This window comes from Coturnix japonica, chromosome 28 (assembly GCF_054131305.1).
Source record: "Coturnix japonica strain WE chromosome 28, WE-NBRP24, whole genome shotgun sequence".
Lineage (NCBI taxonomy): Eukaryota > Metazoa > Chordata > Aves > Galliformes > Phasianidae > Coturnix > Coturnix japonica.
Genome location: NC_140690.1, coordinates 4,371,366 through 4,392,411, shown reverse-complemented (window position 1 = coordinate 4,392,411; position 21,046 = coordinate 4,371,366). Strand labels below are relative to the sequence as shown.

Below are 21,046 nucleotides of genomic sequence, written 5' to 3'. Positions count from 1 at the left end.
AAAAAAAATGAGAGCATTGCAAATGAGAGACTAATTCAGGATAATTGCCATCTGGTTTAACATTTGAAAGCTGTGCTTTCTGCATGTGAGACTCATGTTATTTTCAGGGGAGACATCTCATTTGGGCAGGAAAGAAAAACAACCTGGTGACAGTCACAACAGTTAACTCAATGGGGCCCGGGGGCTTTAAATGCAACTAAGCAACTGCTGGGATTAAAACAAGTAAGTGCTGAATACAGAGTTTAGGGGGTGTCCTGAGTAGTTACAGATTTCTTCCACCACTTAAGGTGACACAGACAATACACAGGCTTGTAATAGAGAACCAGAGGACTACTTCCATTTCACTCCCTTCTGCTCCTCAAGAACAATAGCAGAGGAACCATGGGAAAATGAAGCAAATCTACCAGCCGTCTTCCATCAATATACCCCTTTTTATCATAGAATTTTAGAATGGCCTGGGTTGAAAAGGACCACAATGATCATCTGGTTTCAACCCCCTGTTATGTGCAGGGTCACAAACCAGCAGCCCAGGCTGCCCAGAGCCACATCCAGCCTGGCCTTGAATGCCTGCAGGGATGGGGCATCCACAGCCTCCTTGGGCAACCTGTTCCAGTGCATCACCACCCTCTGGGTGAAAAACCTCCTCCTAATATCCAACCTAAACCTCTCTTGTCTCAGTTTAAAACCATTCCTCCCTGTCCTATCACTGTCCACCCTTGTAATTAGCCATTGCCCCTCCTGTTTATATGCCCCAACTGTCTGGCTTTTTTGGAATCCATTCCACCGGTTTACAACTTAATTAACATCTCTAGCAGACCAGGTTCAGTTCACATACAGCATCCAAAGTGGAAGACTGTGTCCAGGTTGTCCATCCAGGCTCAGGATTGTCATCTCCCTGCTCACACAGCCCAGCTCTGTGCATGAAAGTAACCACACGCTGTGCACAAAGGCTGTGGGTAGGGTTGGTTGGTTGGGTTTTTTGATATTCCAAAAAGCATTCCTTAAAGGAGGCTTTTTGCTTTCTCACTGAATTATTCCTATCCCATTACACTACACACTTGTCGTTCAGACCTGCTGTTTATGGGATCTGCCATGCAACAATGTATGGTGATTTTCATTTGTTTCAGACTGCAAAGTACTGCAGGATGATTTCAAGATCAGCACAAACACAGAACCGTATTGTTCTTACAGCAGTGAGAAAGATAGGCCTGGCCCATGGTTATGGGGCAGCTTCATATGGCATTTCACTACTTTTGTCTGCACTTTTACATTAGTTTTAATTAGAAAAAAACTATTTCAGGATGGGGGGAAAAAAAGGATACAGTCACATAGCAAAAACCTGTGAATATGGTTTTACTATAGAAGTTACTGATTTGCAGTACGAGGTACTTATTTATTTATCCAGAGGTTTCGGTTGCACTTTATTAAACACTCAGGAACTGAGTTACTGATGGCAGCAGAAGGATCTCTGCCTCTGTGGATCTAGATCTGCCAATTCACAAAGGGTCACAAAATCAACACCTTTCCCATTTGCGTATTAAACTCTGAAATGCCTGAAGAAACGCATATGTCAGACATTTGTCTGAGCCTTCATTTCCATCATTCAATCTACGTTCAATATGTTTTCCTACAGAACTCAACAGAACCACATAAATCTCATTATATTGATTAATGTGCTATCCACACACTGCTGGCAAAGAAATACCAGAGCATAGAGAAGGAAAAATGCAGAAAATACTGCCCTAGATCAGCCCCCGCTCACACAGTGCAAATACAGTCATGTAGCTGCATCTGCCTTCCAACTCCCAGCTGAAGCACACAGGGCTATGGAGGGGAAAGACCTTTAAGAAGCAACAGCAGCAACATGGGGACAACATACAGAACCTGCATCAGTCTGCAGTCTTTGTTTAACTGATGCTAACTGCAGCTCTCAAGAATTTCCCAGAGCCAAAACCAGGAGAGCAAAGAATTTGCCAGGGCTCCGTTCCACCACATCTGGAAGGAGATTTTTGCTCCTGGCTACATTCTGTTCTGCCAAAATCTTGCTTAGGGTCTTCTGAGCACACCTTAAGGGTTACAGGGTAAGTATTTGCACTTCCCACAGAAGACAGGAGGCAAATCCAACTCCCCACAAAGGGAAAAGAACAAATTTACAACTAAACAATTACTTGTGGTATATTTATCCTAATCTCTCAACACACAAATGTTTTCAGTGACTGGAGGCAGATTGTTTCGCTTATAAGAGATACAAACTGTCAGGAAACAGCAAAAGGCAATTAGTAAATCACTATCGCTTTGGTAATCACTGATGAAATTTCCATGTTTTTTTTTCTAATTCTCTGTTGCTCATTCCCACAAACAAGCACGACATCACCTTGAAAATAAATGCAATTAATTATCTTAGCTGAAGCTTTTAAAACAGAATGGCTCCTAATCTACATTCCTTGGCAGCAATTCAGTAAGGCTGCACTACTGCAATGTTGACTGACTACTGTTGTGGTTGTACCACCATCCCCCTGTTTTCATTCTAACTTTTAAAGACTCATTTACAGAGTTTTTACAGTCCAGTGCTTTGAACTATTAAGTGTCCTGAAGTTGTGGTGAAAAGACTATGGAAAACATGGCTTACTCTGCAATGAAGCATTTTGATTCTGCACTAAAACATCCAATCGCTGTTAGCCCTACATGTCCAGCTACTCAAAAGTGAGCTGAATTCTCCTATGCACTTGAGCTAATTAGCCAATGTGCCTACCCACACTTACGCATTCTTTTCTTAGCACTTCTTGTGTTGGGATTACATCATTTCTGTTTAAGGATTTGGGGATTTCGCAGTATAACAGCAGCCACCACACTACTGATTTACTGCCTTAACAATAGAAACAAAAGTAAACAAACATAGCAGAAATGACCACACTGCCCAGGGTAACAGTTTTCATAGCAAACTTTCAGTTAGACATCCAAAGGCAAGAAAGATGACATGTGTGTATTTTTGATAACGGAATTGGTTGGCAAAATAAGTATTATAATTTATGACGATGTAAATAGGGAGGAAAAATGTAGACTGGTGGTTGGATCTCAAGCTGCAGCACGATGTGATAGCAGACAAAAATCATTTAGTTGCAAATTGGGTACATGTTCTACAAGCCCTGTAATCATTCTACAGCGGGATGACACTCCTATCATAGATGCACAAGAAAGCTCAGCTGTGGTCCAGCTGTGCCTTGTGAGCAAGGTACAAAAGAAAAGGGTGACATCTCTTAAATCAAGCAAATAAGCAACTACATAGGCAACACAGTTCCAGAAGTAAGCGTAGGTTAAGTGAATGAAAAAGCATAGCTGATGCCCTATAAATATCTACTATGTAAAGTATTGAGTAGGCTCTAAAGTTGATATGCTTTTATCATTTTCTCAAGTTAAGCAGTAGTATGTGAGTACATGCACAAAAGACACTGCATTCATGCCTGTGGAAATAATTTGTCATAGCCAGATGAATTCTGGATGGGCTGTCATACTGTACGTATATGGCACCAAGAGATGTTTCTTAGATTTCCTATCTGAGCTTAAGGCAGCTTTAAATATATTTAACATAAAGGAAATTATTTATTGCTTTTACTTTGGGAATAACGAAAAAGTATTCAAGAAGTGCAGGTAGGAGGATTAAATCTGATATCTGAGATTCTGAGGAAAAAAATAAAGCTTTAAGTGTGACCAAGGAAGCCCAACATTGATCATATTCTTTTAACTGAAGTAATATGGGAGAATCATTAGGTTAATTTCAACATGAGGAAAGAGTTGATTTCTGATAACAATGTTAGTAGCTTCTTTCTCCCCCATAAAGAAGTAGCTTGAATAGAGTCCTTGTGAAGGAACTGATGCAATGCTTTATTTTTACTATGGGAGGTATGACCTCTGTTTCAAAGGGAGGCTGTTGGTGAGTTTTTATCAGTACTTATCAGACAAGGGGAAACAAAGCTAAAGAGGGAGCTGAATAGAATACGAAAGCCTAAAGAATTCTTTAGCAATAGTACAGGGAAGGCTCTCCCAGAACTGTACTTAGATCCAAACAACAGTTTGTAACCAGTTCACACAGCAATGATATAATGATTTTAGCTAAATGTTTTCATCTCTTTCTTTATGGGTATGAAACAGAAGTTAAAACCTGCAGACTTTGCTATTTCAAGTTCAGCAATAGGACAGGCTAGAGGTGAAGCCATAGGCAGAACCTACACTTGTCAAGACCTCACATGAGATGAGAAAGGTAACGACTTGATTTAGACCGCACACGTGAAATAACATCTTAAAGATGATGTAAGGGGAAAAAAACAAACAAGGCTACAGTGAAACAGGTAAAGTTCACAATTTCATAGAGTAATAAACTCCCCAAATGGGGATACAGCTTTAATGTACTGTACACTATGATACTCCCTGACATTATCTCACAAACTATTGCTTCTCATCTTATGTCTTATTTAAGCTGCTATACACAGCAAGCAGTATGAGCTCCCAAGTGCTATAACCCTAACTCCTCTGCTGGCACAAGCATGGACTTCTATACATTTAAGTTATAGGAATTATCTCCTATATTCCAAGCCTTGGTTTGCTCTGTCTTTTGGAATAAAGTCATGTCTTTGTCAACTGCATGGACCGTTACTGCATGGAGGAAGATAAAAGAATACAGGAACATCTCTGTGTCTTATTACATACAAAGATTCAACAGCCAGTACTGATAAACTTATTCCACCCTGACAAACATCAGATTACAAAAAAGAACAAATCCACCTTGGGGAAGATTAGTTGAAGAACTCTGAGGCCCTGAATTGTAGAGGCCTTGGTTTTTCAGGGGGTTTGTCACAGTGCAGAAAGAAATTTAGTATTGCTATTGATACTCAGAGATGCTTTCCTACCTCATGTTAAATGTTTAAATATTTGCGAAGAAAAGGGTTTCTCTTTAGATGCAAGATTGGCATGTACACTTTTCTAACAAATGAACAGCTTGAATGGAAAAGATTAAAGTGCTAAAATATGCTTAAAGTTCTAGAAAGAGATGAAATAGATATACTCCATAAATCAGGCCAAATATATATCTTCATAGTCCACACTGCCAACACACTAAAGCATCAGGGACAGAGGAAGCCCTATGTGTAACAGCACTCACTTGTTTTACAGAGTTACAGCTCATTCCAACTGCTTTGTTGGTTTGGAGTGGCACGCTAATTAATACAATCAGAAGAGAAAGTTTCAGAAATCTCCCAACAGCGCACATTAGCATATACTGCCGAGAGACTTGATAGAGTTCAAAGCTTATCTTGTCGCCTACATGCTCCATGTTTGCTCAGAGCATCAGCTGGCCAAGTGATCTCCCTCCTTCTCAAAGAGCAAAATTAAATTAGATTAGATCATCTATTCTCCCTTGTAGAATTAAGATCGTGCCATGAAAACAAGCAAATTAGCTTTTAAAACCCTGTTTCTCACTTAAAGGGTAAAAGGCTGAGGGATGATTTCTGTACCAATTCAGCCAAGCTGCAACAGAATGCACATACCTTTTTTTCTAGGCAGCCTACAAGAATCAAGTGTGGCCCACTGGACTTGAGGCTGTGAGTAACAGGGAAGCCTGAGGTCAATGAAGAAGGAATCGAGGGAAAAACAGAAACAGTCACAAGGTTTTGAGATAGATGCACAGAAATGGTGTATTTCCTGGGATGGGCTGAAGGACCACAGAGTTCTGAGAGCTGCTTTGTTTGCTGCCATGTAAAAACACTCCAGACAACAAGAAAACTTGGTTCCTAGACAAATTATGACAAAGAACATTTTAGGAAAAGAAACGCTCACAGTATAAAGAATAGAAGGAAAAATGTAAGGGATAAGACTCTAAGGACCTAAAAGTTATCTTGAAGAACAAACGTTTGTGGATGATGAGTGGGATGGAGGATGAACACTTTGAATTCAGATACTGCAGTGATGCTAGATGCCACATTAGAAAAGGCACAACAGTGAATGAAGTTCAAAAGGGGCCATACAAATAAGACCCTACATTTAAAGGCTAGTTGCTCGCATTGCATCACTGCACACCAAGCTGTGAGGTCAGTTGGCACAGATGCGGTTAAACAAGCTTATAAAAATGTGTTCCCATTAAATTACCATGTTGCAGCAATTAGACACACTCCAGAAGATTGTCCTATGCAATCTGTTCTAGATGAACAGCTAATGAGAACTAAGCTAAAATACGATCTGGTTATGATTCCTCTTTTTAATATTCCCTCTATTACTAAACAGCTTAAACCTATAAAATGGAAAGGGTGAAAGATATTTGTCTGCTATGGTCAGATGGAGTAATCAGACTGGCCATGAGAGCACGTAATGAAGGCTGTGGTGCATCTTCACTCAATCAGCCTACGCTGCATCAAGTATAACAAGAACTTAATTTAAGTTATTGTAGCTTGATCAGTTTGGCTCAGGGTGAGCAAGAAGGCAACCTCAGCTGTACTGCCCAGATTCCCCACAGCTCAACCTTCACCACTGTAATTGTACAGATTAAAAGAAGATCTGTTCTGAAAAATCTTCAAATTAATCAGGTCTGTTATTTCAGGATATTGAGGAGTGCCGGCCACTCACTGCCCCTCTGTTTGTGCTTTCAGCATGTTTCTGCCCACTGCTTCTGTTGTGTGCACAGAGGCACAGCCATGAGACTGGACCAAGACATCAGCTGAAACTGCATCCTGGCTCAGCCAACATCCATACGCTGCAGTAGGTGGCATTTTCAAGGATCAAAGGGATACAATCAGATCTTTAATGTGAAGAATAGCCTTATTTCAGGTGAACTAAGAAGGCTTTTAGACACCTGAGCCATGTCTTTCATTTCCTATTCTGCTTTCCCTAAAACACCCTTAAGATCAACTCTGCCATTTCCTTCATATTAACTCTCATGTTTGCACTGTAAGTAAGACTGAAGGGGAAGACCAGGAGAAAAAAAAAATCTGTTTCCACAATTAGAAATATAAACCCCTAATAGTGATAGTAAGAGTCTTTGTTCTGTTTGTACAAGGCTGACTCTTAGTACTAAGTATAAGTACTGCAAATAAGGGCTTGACACCTCTCTATTTGTGAGCTGTACTGAAGACATTATGCTAAAAGTCAACCATTTCTCAAGGTAAATGAGAGCTCCAAAGGGCTGTGTCACAGCCTGAAATGTCTCAACTCCCTGTGAATTCCCTGTGACTTGACTGGTACCATTTTACTGCAGCTGTTCATTCAATTCAGAGTTCACATCGTGAAACACGACAGTGAGAAAAGGAACTGATGAGAATTCACTGAGTGCAGCTTTTCATTTGAAAAGATCCTCAAACATATAAAATTGCTTTATTTTGCTTAATTTTCCACATTTAAAAGCATAAATTGCATTTATTTTTCTAGTCCATACTGAAAACAAGCGATAATTTGTAGTATTACAACTTTCATCTCAAAGGAATACAACTGCAACAGTTCCCACTCCTTCTGAAAGAGGTGAATGCTATAGAAGGCATTGGATTGCCTAATGCAAGGGATGCATACATTATTTTTTCTCATGAGAATATGCGAAAGCTGTTGCTATCAGCTTCTTTTTGTACACACACAAATGACTTTCAGGAAAACAGACCTTTCTTTTTTTTTTTCTTTTTATGTGCTGAATTACATGCACTAAAGATTTACTATTGGAAATGGGAAATGCTGGTATTTCCTAAGAACAAAAAATGACTTAGGGCTCTTAGTAGTCACAGTTCTCAGCAGGATCACTTAACTGAGGTTATTACCATTCAATCCAAACAACCTGCATCCTTTTAAGGACTGAAGTATTTAAAAGCCTAGACTATGTACTCTGCCTATTATGAAATCTCATCTCATTTATTTTGAGGTTGGTGGAAAGGCTTTCACTTATTTCACTACACAACAAATTAGGCCTATGGTAAAGTTAAATAATTAATGACACTGGAATCTTAGATACCGCAATACAGATTTGTGCTCTGATGCTGAGTCTGGTTTTGTGAGAGAAGTAATAGTAATAATAAAAGTAGAAAGATGAGCTTACTGGGAAGAAATAAAACAGGAAAAGTACTGCATTAGTCAGACAATCATTACAACATACAGTACCCTTCAGTGACTGTATCCAGTATCCACTAAATTCAAAGGACTTCAGGAAAATTCCACTGACTTGGTGTTAAGCAGCTGCGAGGAGCTGAACACCCATAGAGAACTGCCCAAGACTCTGCTATAAAAGCAGATGATGGACTGGACCTTGACTAAACCTTTTGCCTTTCCTGTATTCCATTCAGTCTCTGCTCTGAATGCCTCCAAGGTTTTCCTCTGTTGCTTTCTGATCACTTCTGAGATGTAATTTTGCCTACTGTTTCCTCAGCATTTCCTTTCGTAAATCCTTATCTTTCAACGTTCGCTCCTCATTCACAATCTTATCCGAAGATATCTTATTCATATCTAATCTATCTTGACTTTGGCCATCTGTCCATACAGACTGCTCAGGTCATTCTTCTCTCAGACTTATTCCTTTTTGGGTCTACCTTCTCTAGATGACCTTAGTCATTGTTTTTCCTCTGTTCCTTAGTAGCCACTACTTTCACATTTATCAGTTTTACTATACCAGCTTCACCAGAAAGACCTTCTCTGAGCCTCTTCCTACTCACACATCTTGCTCGTCTTCCTATAGCGCACTTCTTTTCTTGCTCCAAACCTTCTAACAAGTGGAGTATAAAACTATCAATCTTCCCTTTGTTATAGGAAGCTATAGAATTAACTACTTAAAACAAAAGATCTTAGTCACAGGATAAGTAAACTCGTTTTCTACGCTAGCCTTATTTTAACACAACTATATTAACTTCTGTGGCATTTAAACTAGATCGTATTTATCCACTTGGAAGAAACCTAACATGAAAAGAAACATTTCTTTCCAACTCTCTAACATTTTCAAGTTTTAAATTAGAAACGTTTTTCCATTACTTTGGTTATACAGCGCCTTAACTTGGCTCTCAAACAACTACCCCATGGCACGTGGACAGCACGCCCTCATAGTCTGCATTGTTCCTAATCTAAGATGCTGAAAAACATCAGTTCCTGACAGAGCCAACAGGTTCTGAGAAAAATGAATATGCCTGGAACTATGGAAGATAAACATGTATAACAATGGATTTCTTGTCCTTCCTCCTAGCATGATGCTGAACGATGTTATGGCATTGCTTTTTAAGTGTCATGGTCTCTCTAATGGTGATAATGGAAAGGTCCTGGCACTCACAAACAGTCCCACTTCCGACTTTTTCCACTGAAAAGGATCAGAAATAGACTCACAACAGTTCAAACGTACCATTTAACACATCAAGTTGCAGTAACTACATGCATTCCCTACATGTTTCCTTCACGGTCATTAAAAGGCCTTCCTAGAAGTCATTCTTTCCACCCTCTTTGATTTATCTTGATATGTGCATGTTCAGAGCAAACTACGCTCCCTTGCTAAGCAAGATGACAGTACCAAAGTGCCAACTACATGGAAGCTTCTTCTGACCTCTCACAACGACGCATAAGGAAAGATTCTATTTCACAATGGACTGACAAAACATTAATAACCGGGATGTAGCTTCCTTCAGAAGCAAGCCTCTGGAGAGCTAAGAGTTCTTAATTAAATCAACTTCTCCTGCATATAACATCACAGAGTAGTTGGCTGACTTATGCTTATTATTTTTCAGCGCAAGATTGTTAATTTACAAGTCTGTAATTTCACACGTACTTTAATTCATTACTATTTATGGTCCACCCAAAATCAGTAGGTCTAACCACAGAAGAAATCTACTTGGTGTTAGAATACAGGAACACCAGATAGAAATCTAATATTTGGTACGAATCACCCTCAAGACTAATTGCTTAGATTTGCCTTCCTGAAAGCAATTGTGTGCAACAGAAGTAATTGCTCATGGTCTTCACTGCTAGTTTCCCTTGGCTGAAAAGCAAATTATATAGTAATGCAGGTATGATTTACTTACAGATAACCTAGACCAGAGAAAATAAGAAAAATATGGATGACAATATATTCCTCTGAGGGAAAGCTAAATACTAACACTGGGCTGCAAGCGGCTATTAAAGAATCAGCTGCAGTAATAGCTTCTGGGGAGACCCGATAGATAGCATAAGTGTGAGCAATTTAAAAGGTGCAGTTCAAAGTAAGTTCCCTCTAGTTGTTTACAATGTTCTGTCCATCCCAAAGCTGTATGGATAAACAGCTGTATGGATGAAAATCATTCATTTTCCCAATTCTAAGCATTCTTAGGTACACTTACCTAAAATAAAATCAGGGGAAAGATGTAAATCATCCCCCCAGACTCAAGTCAGTTTAAGTTAGTGATGAAAATTCAGAAGAATTATTTACAATTGTTACTATAAAAGCCAACCCCAAAATACAGACACTAAGTGAGATGGTAAAGAGCAGAATTAAAATGCACTGTGAAAAGTCTCCACAGATCCCTTTTTGCTCAGACCTTAAAAGCTGAGAAATTACTTTGAGTTCAGTCCCCAGTCCCCAGGCTAATCTATTTACTCCTATGGAAGTCAGAGAGTGGGAACAAACATATTTCACTCATTCTTAGTAATTTTCCCCCACAAAAAATACTTTTTGGAGAAACAATACATAGACAGCTGAGCCAATTTTCCTTCTCCCTTCTCAGACAAAATTGGATCATGATTCATCATAGACACAATTGGGTTTTAATTCATTCCTTTAACAAGTTTGTTTATTTTCTTGTAAGCAAGTATTAATCCACTCTGACACAGGAAAATGTTAATTCTACTGCACTGCCTTTCAAACTTAAAAAAGCTGAGTCTAACTCACGTTGGTGTTTACTCTAGCCTTGAAGAAATAAAACTAGAAATGCCTGATGTGTGTACAGAGGTCCTCTGTTCTTTGGGTAGGCTAACACTGACTGCACATCACTCCTCTCTGAATGAAACTGAACAATCCTGTCAGTCTTCTGTGTAGGCATAGATGGAAAGTTTATCATCTTCCCCAAAGAAAGCTGTTCCACAATTATTCATTCACACTAACTTCACAGTGCCACTCGCTGCAAAGAAGAAGGTGACACAGGAAAGCATGTGGCCTATTAGAGAAACATAAAACTTCACTCAGTTCAGTGGAGTCCAAGTAGAATTTAGCCATCTGGTATTCAGATATACATCATGCCTATGATGTTCACTTGCTAAATGGTTATTTCATGAAGCAATGCTAATGATGATAACCCTTCTGTTCTTTCAGTGAGAAGCTTAGTGAGCCCTCCAGCTACTGGAACAAAAGTACACGCCCAATTAGATGAGAGAAGAGTCCCCATCCCTTATCTCTGCTGCAAGAGAAAAGAAAAAATCCACTACAAGTTCAAGAGAAGCAATGCAATTCAAACACCAAGCACCTCTCAAGTTAGGTTCATTTCATTGTGTCATGCAATACCAACTCACATACGGAAGTTCACAGGACATGTTTGTGTCTTAACCTTACCATTATCTCAAAACATCTACAATTATAAGGTGTCAGCACAGAACCCTTCTCCATATTCATGTGAAGACTATAGGACAAATGCTGACTGCCATCTCTGAAGAGTGAACCTCTTATTTCAATGTTGCACTTGCCATTAGGGTTTAAACCAATAGGGCAGCTTGCAGTCTCTTGGTACTACCATACTCTGTCTTCTGAAGCACTGTGAAACAGTTCAAATGCTTTAGCTCAGCTGTAAACAGCAAGAGTGCAAATGCAGTACATGCACACTTCCATATCTGTGGTGCAATGCTACTTAGCAGCTATTTGAGAAGCACAACATAAATACACACAAGAAAACCCACAAAATTATGTACTCGTGGCATTTTCCACAAACATTTGCAGCTTCCAAACTGTCGGTTACACATTTCAAGTGAGTTCAACCCTTAGATAACAATGCATCCATTTCTAGCATGAAAATACTGCTGGCTGATAATGGGTCTTGTTGATTTTTGTGGTGTGAGGAAAGGTAAGCTGCCTGCACTCGGTAAGTGACACACTAATGCCACAGTGCTAATTCTGAATGCTCTGATTTCTTCTAACCTCTTAATTCAGCTCTAAGCTCATCTAAATTTGTTTCTTAGATAAACACAATGTCTACTTGATTCAGCCCAAAACAGCAGCGATATTGCTCATCTTTACAGGATAACTATGGATATACACACACACATACATACAAAGTAAACTAGCACTTACACTAAGTGCCAGTTTGTATAAATGAAAGGAAATCAGCAGTTGGGAAGATGAGGCCAGACCTTCAAACTGCTGTGTGCTGATTGCTTTCCACCAAACTTCACACAGCCAAACCAGCAGATTAACAGCCAGCCTAACACTGATGCACAAAGGCACATTGTACCATAGCTTTGCATTCAGAGGACGACTGTATTTAACACAATTAAAGTAATTGCTCCAGTCTAGTCAGCCCAGCAAGGTCTCCATTGGAGTTAATTAGTAAATGCCAGTAAAATACTTTGAACATGCAAATGCTAAATGTTAAATACTTCCATTATTAATATATTCTCACAAATGCTGCAAGGGTAGGCAGGTGCAGGGTTCCTGGAATGCTGCAGTGTCATAACATGCAAAGTAAAGCCAGTGTTTTTCTTAGTTTTAACACAAGAACTTGTTCCATGAACCAAGCTTTTGCCTCTGATATACACAACAGCTCAGGCCTTTTTATCAGCAAGGAAGCATCTTCTGTCATTCAACACAGACTAGACCCCCATGTTCATCTCAAATCATCTAATACATAAGCACATAAAGACTAGTTATTTGCGGGGAAAGAAAGAATAAAAACTGCATCAAGCAAATACAAGGAGCAGGATATAACTACGTACTGTAGTCTAAACTTCTGGAACAGAATTACAGCCACACATCCTGCCAAGACTCTTATACAGTGTATCAAACCCCAGCTTGATAAGAGAGCTTTAGGCAAATACCCCAAAAAGATAAGAAGGTAATGACTGAAGGCATTAAATAGAGAGAAGGAAGCAAAACATTCTGAATTAAAAGAGGTTAAAAGCACTGGGTCATACTTAGTCCTGGGAAACAAAGACTTAACCTCACACAGCTACGTCAGAGATAATAAAAGAGAGCAACAACTGATTATTCTTCCTAGTCATAGATAGAGAAAAAAATAATGAGATTAAGCCATAAAAGGGAAAATGGAAGATGAGTACTGAGAACCTTTATAACTCAAAGAGTGGAACAAGTAGCCCAGAGGCTGTAGAATACTCATCACTGAGGAAATTCAAGCTTAAGTAAACACCCATCTGTTATGGAATATTCTGTTATAATCGCTCCTGCTATCGTGCAAGGAGGTGGAAAGAGTTGCACCAAAGTCTGGGGACTAGATACCTACAAATTCATTTATTTCAGGTTGTCTGAAACGTTTATTTGAAACAACAAACATCTGGTTCTTAATCCTCCAATTAACACAGTTTCCAGCCCTAAGGAATTAACCACAGAATTCACGACAAACAGTTTATTTGCTAGCAGTGGTGTAAAACAAATTGCCTACAAACTTTTACATGGCTAATAGAGCAGTTTAATTGTGCTTTTTTTGTCCCCCTCCTTTGAGGAGCACACTTGGATTTCAAAATAATATAAATAAAAATAGGAAGTCATCCCTGAGCAGAGACCTTTGCAGCAGTGTCTGAGCAGAGAATTACATGGTATAACAGACTCAGGCTCTCATTCATGATACTGACCTCCTCTGAAGAGCACTCTGAGATCTAACGATGAAAAGGACTGTAAAAAGCACTAGATGTTATCATTAGTATTCAGGAGGATGGAATTCTGTGACTTAGTTCAATTCAAAGGGACCAGCTTTCATAAGCTGGTGCTTATGAAAGCCAACATTTTAAACAAGGAAATAGCTCTGAGAGCAACATTAATGTGGGCTGACCAGGATGGGGTGAGGCCACGCTTTTCTGCCAACGTCTCCCAGCAGGTTGCGCTGCAGACTTGTTTAGTATCGTGGAACCAATTTAATGTCTGCTCACTCATGCTTTACCACTTTCACAATACAGTATTTTATGCTGTTTCCAGTCACACAAGAACTGCATAGTGCCTAAAACAGCATCCTGATCAAGAAAACACACATTACTGCTCACAACTCTATGCATTCTTGCACTCCTGTTGCTCCTGCCCATGCTAAAAGAGATTTCCTGCCTCCAGTTGGCCACAGTTGCTTATTCCAACCACTGTTACCACCTTTGACACCCTTGCAAACTCGATGGATTTCCACCCTGCTGCTTTCAGCTGCTGTGGATAAATTAAACAAAATAGAAAGTCAATCACCAAATGTTCTGGTACTCTGGCTTTAAAGATGTCTCTGATTGTAGGAGCGGAACATGCTGTTCATCAGTTTATTTGGCTGGCTTTGCCACTAGATGATTTTTAAGTAATCCTTTATTCTCACAAAACAGACTTTCAAACAAGTAACCAATACAAACAACATATGCATTAAGATTCCATCCAGCAATACAGACTCCCAGTAATAGCGCTAGCATCTCTGCAAGCTTAAGGCAGTTTAATTGACCACCATAATTTACCTCGACGTTAGCATCATTTGGACAGCTTTTGAAAACATATTTTTGTTAGTGGAGAAATGTGTTCTGTACACATTTGCTGTGGTCAACCTTATTTTCCTACCTACTGATTTGACTTTCTGCTCTGCATGACTAGTACTGAGAAAACAATTAGTAAAGCGAAGCACTTTGTCATTGCCCCTCATACCCTTTAAGCTCACTTAAATGGCGTTTCAATATCAGCACACTATAAGTTGTTAGAAGCTTTCCCTCTTCTGTATTTCCATACAATTGAGATATCTGCATTTCTTTATGTTGCTTTTTGTTGTCGTTGTCATTAATTTGCAGTTGCTCTAACACTTTTATGGATCTAACTATTAGTGCTACCTGATAATATGGAACACAGCACTAAGAGAAAGAACCACACACATCTCTATCTACTTCTTAATTGGGAAAATCAATTCTGAAGGCCTTGTTAAGAAACACACTGCACTATTCTGGGGTTTTTTTGCCATCCCAGCCTGTTGATTGCCTATCAATTTCTCCACAGACCCAGCATCTTCAGATGATAAAACACTTTCAGATGGAAGCCAGGAAGATAGATTTTTCCTTCACATCTGGAGTTAGCAAAGTACTGAACTTTTCCAGTACAAGCCCTCCCATTAATTCCTTGCCTTCCAGATGGCATCACAGCTATGTCTGTTCCTATTCCTTCAGATCATTCTGAGATCTGTAAATTCAAATAACTGCCATCTCTCCCTAGTTAGGTCTACCATGAACAGGGACTGTGACACACACAAGAGCTGAAGGTGAGGAGATGTAGAAATAAAACTGCCCTCATTGAGAACACATTCAGAATAATGAAATGCATTCTTACAGACAAGACCAGAGACGTAACTTTCAGAATTAACTTTTGGGATACCAGAGTCTAAACAAATAGTCCTACAAGTCACATGCTATGAAAGATTCAGTTACTAACAGTTTCCAATCTAGGCTGTAATTAAAACAAACAAACAAACAAGTTTTCTTATTGTTTTGTTTCTTTTAATAGCTTTAACACACAGGGATGAACACCAGCCTGCCTCTCCACGGCTACAGCAGGGAACTATTGTTACATCAGCTCTCTGTGCTTCCCTTAACAGGCACCTGGCAATTTCAGGCTTCTTAGCCCAATAATTTACAGTCATATAAATACCACAACAACAACACAAGATGTTAATTCTGCCAAGTAGTTCATGCTTGTCAGAGTGCAATCAATTAACTGGAACAAATACTTTAAGACTGCAGTCAAGTTGGCTGGCCAGTTCTGTTTGCCATTGTGTCAATTGCTTTAGAGCAGGGACTTCAGCTATTTCAACTGCCAAAAAAGCACAAACTATGGTTTTCAGAAAAATATAGCGCCTTCTCCTAAAATATGCTTTTCTTCAGGGTCAACAAAGCATTCTGTGGGATTTATGCCATATACACCAACATATAATGTTAGTTTCCATTAAGAAATAAAACCACTGGAAGTTATCATTATTGTGAACTCTTCAGAGAATACTGAAAAGACAGTGGTGTTATGATGTGCTCACAATATATGTCAGTAATCTGTTCAGGGCTAACAGCTGATCCTCACAGAGTAACACCTCTGCTGCTGCTGAGGCTTCTCACTCACCAGTTGGGACTGCAGGATCCATCGTTGGCTTTTCCCAGGTATTGATCTGCTCCCAGGTAAATCCATTGGTTCCCATGGCCACGCTATAACCACAATTACTGTAGTGCTCATCAAAGGAACAACCACCTAAAAGCAAGAAAAACACATACATTCCTGCATTAATATTATACATAATCATGACACTAAAATCATTTAATTTCTCACACCTAGGTTTACAGAGGGAGAAATTTGGGGAACAAACAAGTCATGTATAATATATTTCAGAGAGCAGAGAAGGTATCCAGAAAACAGTTTTGAACGTTCAACCTTTTTGTATCCCTTAGAAGTCTTTCTTCTCACATTGCTGCTCTTCTCCTCCATCAGCTCCCTTTATTTCCACCTATTTTCTTATTACAGAAACCTCCAGGTCAGATTTTTTAAAGAAATAAGAGAAAGAAAGAACCCAAATGGCAAAGACAAGCAAAGTATCCCTATACTACAGCAATACACGCTTGATTTCACTTGAGATTCAAATTACACTGGGTTGGGTTGCACTTTGAGAACTTGCATCCTTCCTTGCAACCACCTCTTATGCTTAATAACACAAAGTCCTATGTGACACATGACTACTTCTCCAGGCCTTTCAGAACTGGACCTCACAGTGTAAGCCTTTAATTTCTCTACAATGGGAGAATAACAAGAAGTGGATAGAAACTGGCATTCACACCTTCCAGACTGTTGACTAAGTGATCTTTCCTACTCCGGTTCCTGAAATACTTGAATGTGGTTCACTGCCACCTGGCAGCTGCCTGAACACTTACAAATCAAGATAAATGCATTGACGGTGGGGGAAAAATATATATTTCAACACATGCTCGTGTGTCAGGCAAACTAATTCAATTAGTTTATCCCCATTTAGTACTAGTGGATCATTACTACACTGCTGAACCTCCCCTTCCATTGCCTCAGGTACATTCCTCACATCTCCCCATCTTGGTTTGCCAAACATATTGTAGTACTGGCTCTATTACATGAGGTAATTTGGGTGTTTGGGTTTTGACCTTAATTATGACAACAGTGTCACTGCTCTGCTTTTGTTTTCTCTTACAGAAGCAAGGAGAAATCTCTGGGCAGTTACTCCAAAGTCAGCTGGACATATCTAACACTTCTGGAGCTGCAGGGACTGAGCACTGCTCAGGGCTACACGATCTTGCTGTGCCAGCCAAACTGCCAATTGCTCCTGACACTAATCAGAGTTATATGCACAGAGACGTTCCCCGCTCTTTACCTTCCCACAGGCTGCATTCCCTACACATGCACAACGAATAGCAAGTACACAAGTGATCTCTGGTTTCAATTCAATAACCGTTACCCAGCAGTGGGTCATTTAAGCATTCTTTAGTTTTAACATGTGTTTTTTTTCTCTACGTGTCCCAAGGAAGACCAAACCCATCTCAGTTACATCAAAATTCCTCATACAATCCTTATTCTGCTAAAGGACTTAAAGTGCACTCCAACCACAAATGATTTTCTAAAAATTCATGTCAAAATTCACACAAATTATTCCTATTTAAGCACACGCTTGAAGGATTTGTTGGATAGAGTACCTGACCGTAGTCGGTGTTGTTCAAGTTTAAAGATTAAGCTTGTCGTAACAGAAAAAAATTGTTATGTTGTGTAATTTTAATATAAATAGTTCTGAGTTTAGCAGATTTTATGACCCTTGCAGCCTTGCCTGCTCCAGCAGAGACCTTGCAAATGTATTTCCTACAGCATTTAAAAGTAGTTTTTGCTTTAAATTTACAGTTCTTGTGAGGCTTTCAGAGCTGTCAAAATGAGCAGGACCGCACTTCAGCTGTTTCCCTCAAGTTTTAATTTAATTTAGGTGAAAAAGTTCAAGTTTAAAATATTAAATGTGCTTATTAAAATGTCTGACAGAAAAAACAGGTGCTCTGGATTGTCTGTGAGAAGCATGCAATGCAGCCAAAAATCACCTTCTCCCATAGCGAGCAGGCACAAGAGACAATATCAAATACTCTGCTCTCCGTCTCCACGCAGGGCATTCTAGTTTTAATAGATTCACTCTAATAGGAGGACTTCAGACAAACTCCATTTACACAACACCTCTCTAAAGCACGCTACAGTACAGTAAGTGGTGCTGTCTCTCAGCTCTTCCTTTGAAGGAGTTGCAAATAAATACTCTGATCAAGACATGCAATTGTACGAGGACTCGCGTACAGAGAAAATTACGCAGGTGCTGATAGTCTCAGAAGCAAAATGAGACGACAACAAAATACAGGGTAGAAGTCCTTATTTAACAGGGAACCTAATTGCTGATATACAGATACAATTAGCCAAATAGATTGTTTTATGTACACAGAGGCGGGTGAAGTTGGAGGGCAAGCTGAACAAGGATAGTGAGAGCTTCTGGAAATTAATTGGGAGTTTCCACTGATAAGAAACAACACCTTAAGAAGCTTGAAAGTGCCTTGAATGAAATTCAAGGCTAACCCGTGTAGTGAGATTGGATAAGAAAGGATAAACCATGGAGAGCCTTAAAAGCAGCTGCAAACACATCTACATTTCTGAAGAAAGAAAAGTTAGTGGAGGAACCACCAAATGCAAAGTGACAAGGCAATAAACCAGATGGATTAATTTACTGGAAGCAGAATTGGAATTTGGAGAGGTGAATTTGCAGGAAATGAGGACAGGGGGGAAAAAAAGCATTGGAGTCGATTCTCAATGCTCGGATAAGCAGAGTGGCTGCACAGGGAGCACACAACGGCTCAATCCTGGTGATCAAGAAGAGGAAAGCACCTGTCGGCTTTGTGCTAGAGAGTGGCAAAAGGGACAAGAACTAAAAGTGGACCTAGTTGGGACGCAGCCATGATCACCCGTGAGCAAGAAAGCTCTTTCTCAAACAATCTGTGCCCTGTGGAAGTGGTCATGCCCAGCCTAGCACAGCCCTGCCTTCTCCTCCCAGAGGTGCCCTGCTGCCAGCCCCCACTCATAGACACCCACTGCAGATATTTAGAGCACCAAACTCTGCTTTAATCCATGCATATGGCCACCAGATCAAATAGGATCACCCCATCCATGCAACCAGCAGCACCCCACTGCCCATGGAGCCCACAGCCTGGTCCAGGCTGCAGCAGGCTCTGAGCAGAGCAAACCGTGCATAAGGGGAGAAGAGAGAGTTTAAAGAGAAGCACAGCATCTTGCCTCTTCTGGGGAATACTGCTGACCCAACTGATGAGTGTGCTGTTATGTTCAAGTGTGTGTGCGTGAGAACAAGCTCCCAAGCAAGATGGCAAGGCAGCAAGGTGAAGGCACACGTGGCATTTGCACAAGTGCTAACCTGCTGGGATGGAGCCATCCGCTCTGCTACATGAGCAGCTCATTGCCAGGTCCTTAGAAATTCAATTACTCCCCACTGATTAATTTCAGTCTAAACAAAAAAATGTAATTACGGACTTTAAATGCCTACTTAAGTAGGGATAGCGACTCCAAAATGGCATAGTAGGCTGAAACCTGCAGGTGAGTTCCTTTCACTGGCAGCAGCACAAGCTTAATATTTACTATTTCCTAAGACATCACCTGTATGGATACCTAAAAGCTACAGCTCTGCAGGAACATAACAAGAGAAGAAAAACCACATAGATAAGTTCCATCTTAATACAAAATCAGCCACTGCTGAAACAAAACTGCTTGACTGCAGAACAGGGATTTTCATTAACAGAGAGAAGATAATTCATTATAAAAGATATCATGAAGTGAATTTAGATTCTAGGTTTGCACGTCACAGCTCTACCCACAGCGTCACAAAGCAGCTCAGAGGAAAAGTAAAGCACTTGCACACCAACCAAAATGGGGTTTGGTGTCTTCGTTAATAATTAACAGGGCTAAGGATTTCGGGATGCAAACCAGAATCTTTCCATTAATCAGCTAAAAATTAAGTGAAGAAATACAATTGCTAAGTAGGGCAAAAAAAGAAAGGAAACTGAGATGACTCTGATACTGTTAAGATAATGCATGTGGTGTTGACCATCTCTTTTCACACAAAATGAAAGCCAAAAAAGGATGAAGTCGTTCCCTTCCTGAAAAGGGTCATATTGAAGCAAATAACAGCTCACACAGGACAGATTAAATATCCCTTGTTTTACACTGCAGGCTTGTAACAATGCCACTGCTCGTCTGAGTGATGCTAATTAATCTTGAACAGACCTATCATCAGTTACTGAGTCTTGCCCCCGGATTAAATGTAAACCAGCCTTGCATAAATTGAGTGCCTCCTTTGAATATATAATTGAATTTGCAGAAGTGTGCGCCAGGGGGGTGTTTAAATAAGTGCACAAATATGATAAAAAGGACTTCACGCCATTATATCTAATTCAGTAAGCAAAAATAATGGCAGGGCACGTTCCAATTAGTGTTTGATTTATTTATTTTAACAAATCCAATTAGTAGAATGTTTTATAAAGTCATCCAATGTCAAACTCTCACAGACTCACTAGATAAAAAACAATACTTCTAAAGAGGGATAAAGAAATATACTAATGGGAGAAGCCTCGTTGGTTATCCTGTATTTCTAGATACAGACTGAAAATAACACACCCTCAGACAGTTCAATGAGGCATTTACAACATTCCCAGTGTGGGGAGGGGGGGAAGAGAGCAAGAACCTCAATAGTGCCGTTTGTCACCTTCCATGCCTTTGCTTTGGGGATAGAAATTATAACAGCACACACCATTCCAACCAATGCTTTTTCCCTGGAATACTTGTTCTGAAAATGGGTTGAAATTGATTCATTTCATTCTTAGCCTC

General features: G+C 39.8%; 1 protein-coding gene across 4 annotated transcripts in view; it reads right to left on the bottom strand.

The window, feature by feature from the left end:
• Window positions 1-21,046, bottom strand: part of LOC146756112 (receptor-type tyrosine-protein phosphatase T-like) — a 214,990-nt gene that overhangs the window by 133,799 nt on the left and 60,145 nt on the right. For all 4 annotated transcript variants that reach the window (XM_085524866.1, XM_085524865.1, XM_085524864.1 and 1 more), the window contains one exon: window positions 16,244-16,369. In XM_085524866.1, the coding sequence (XP_085380992.1) occupies window positions 16,244-16,369 (126 nt within the window). The remainder of the gene's footprint in view (window positions 1-16,243; window positions 16,370-21,046) is intronic.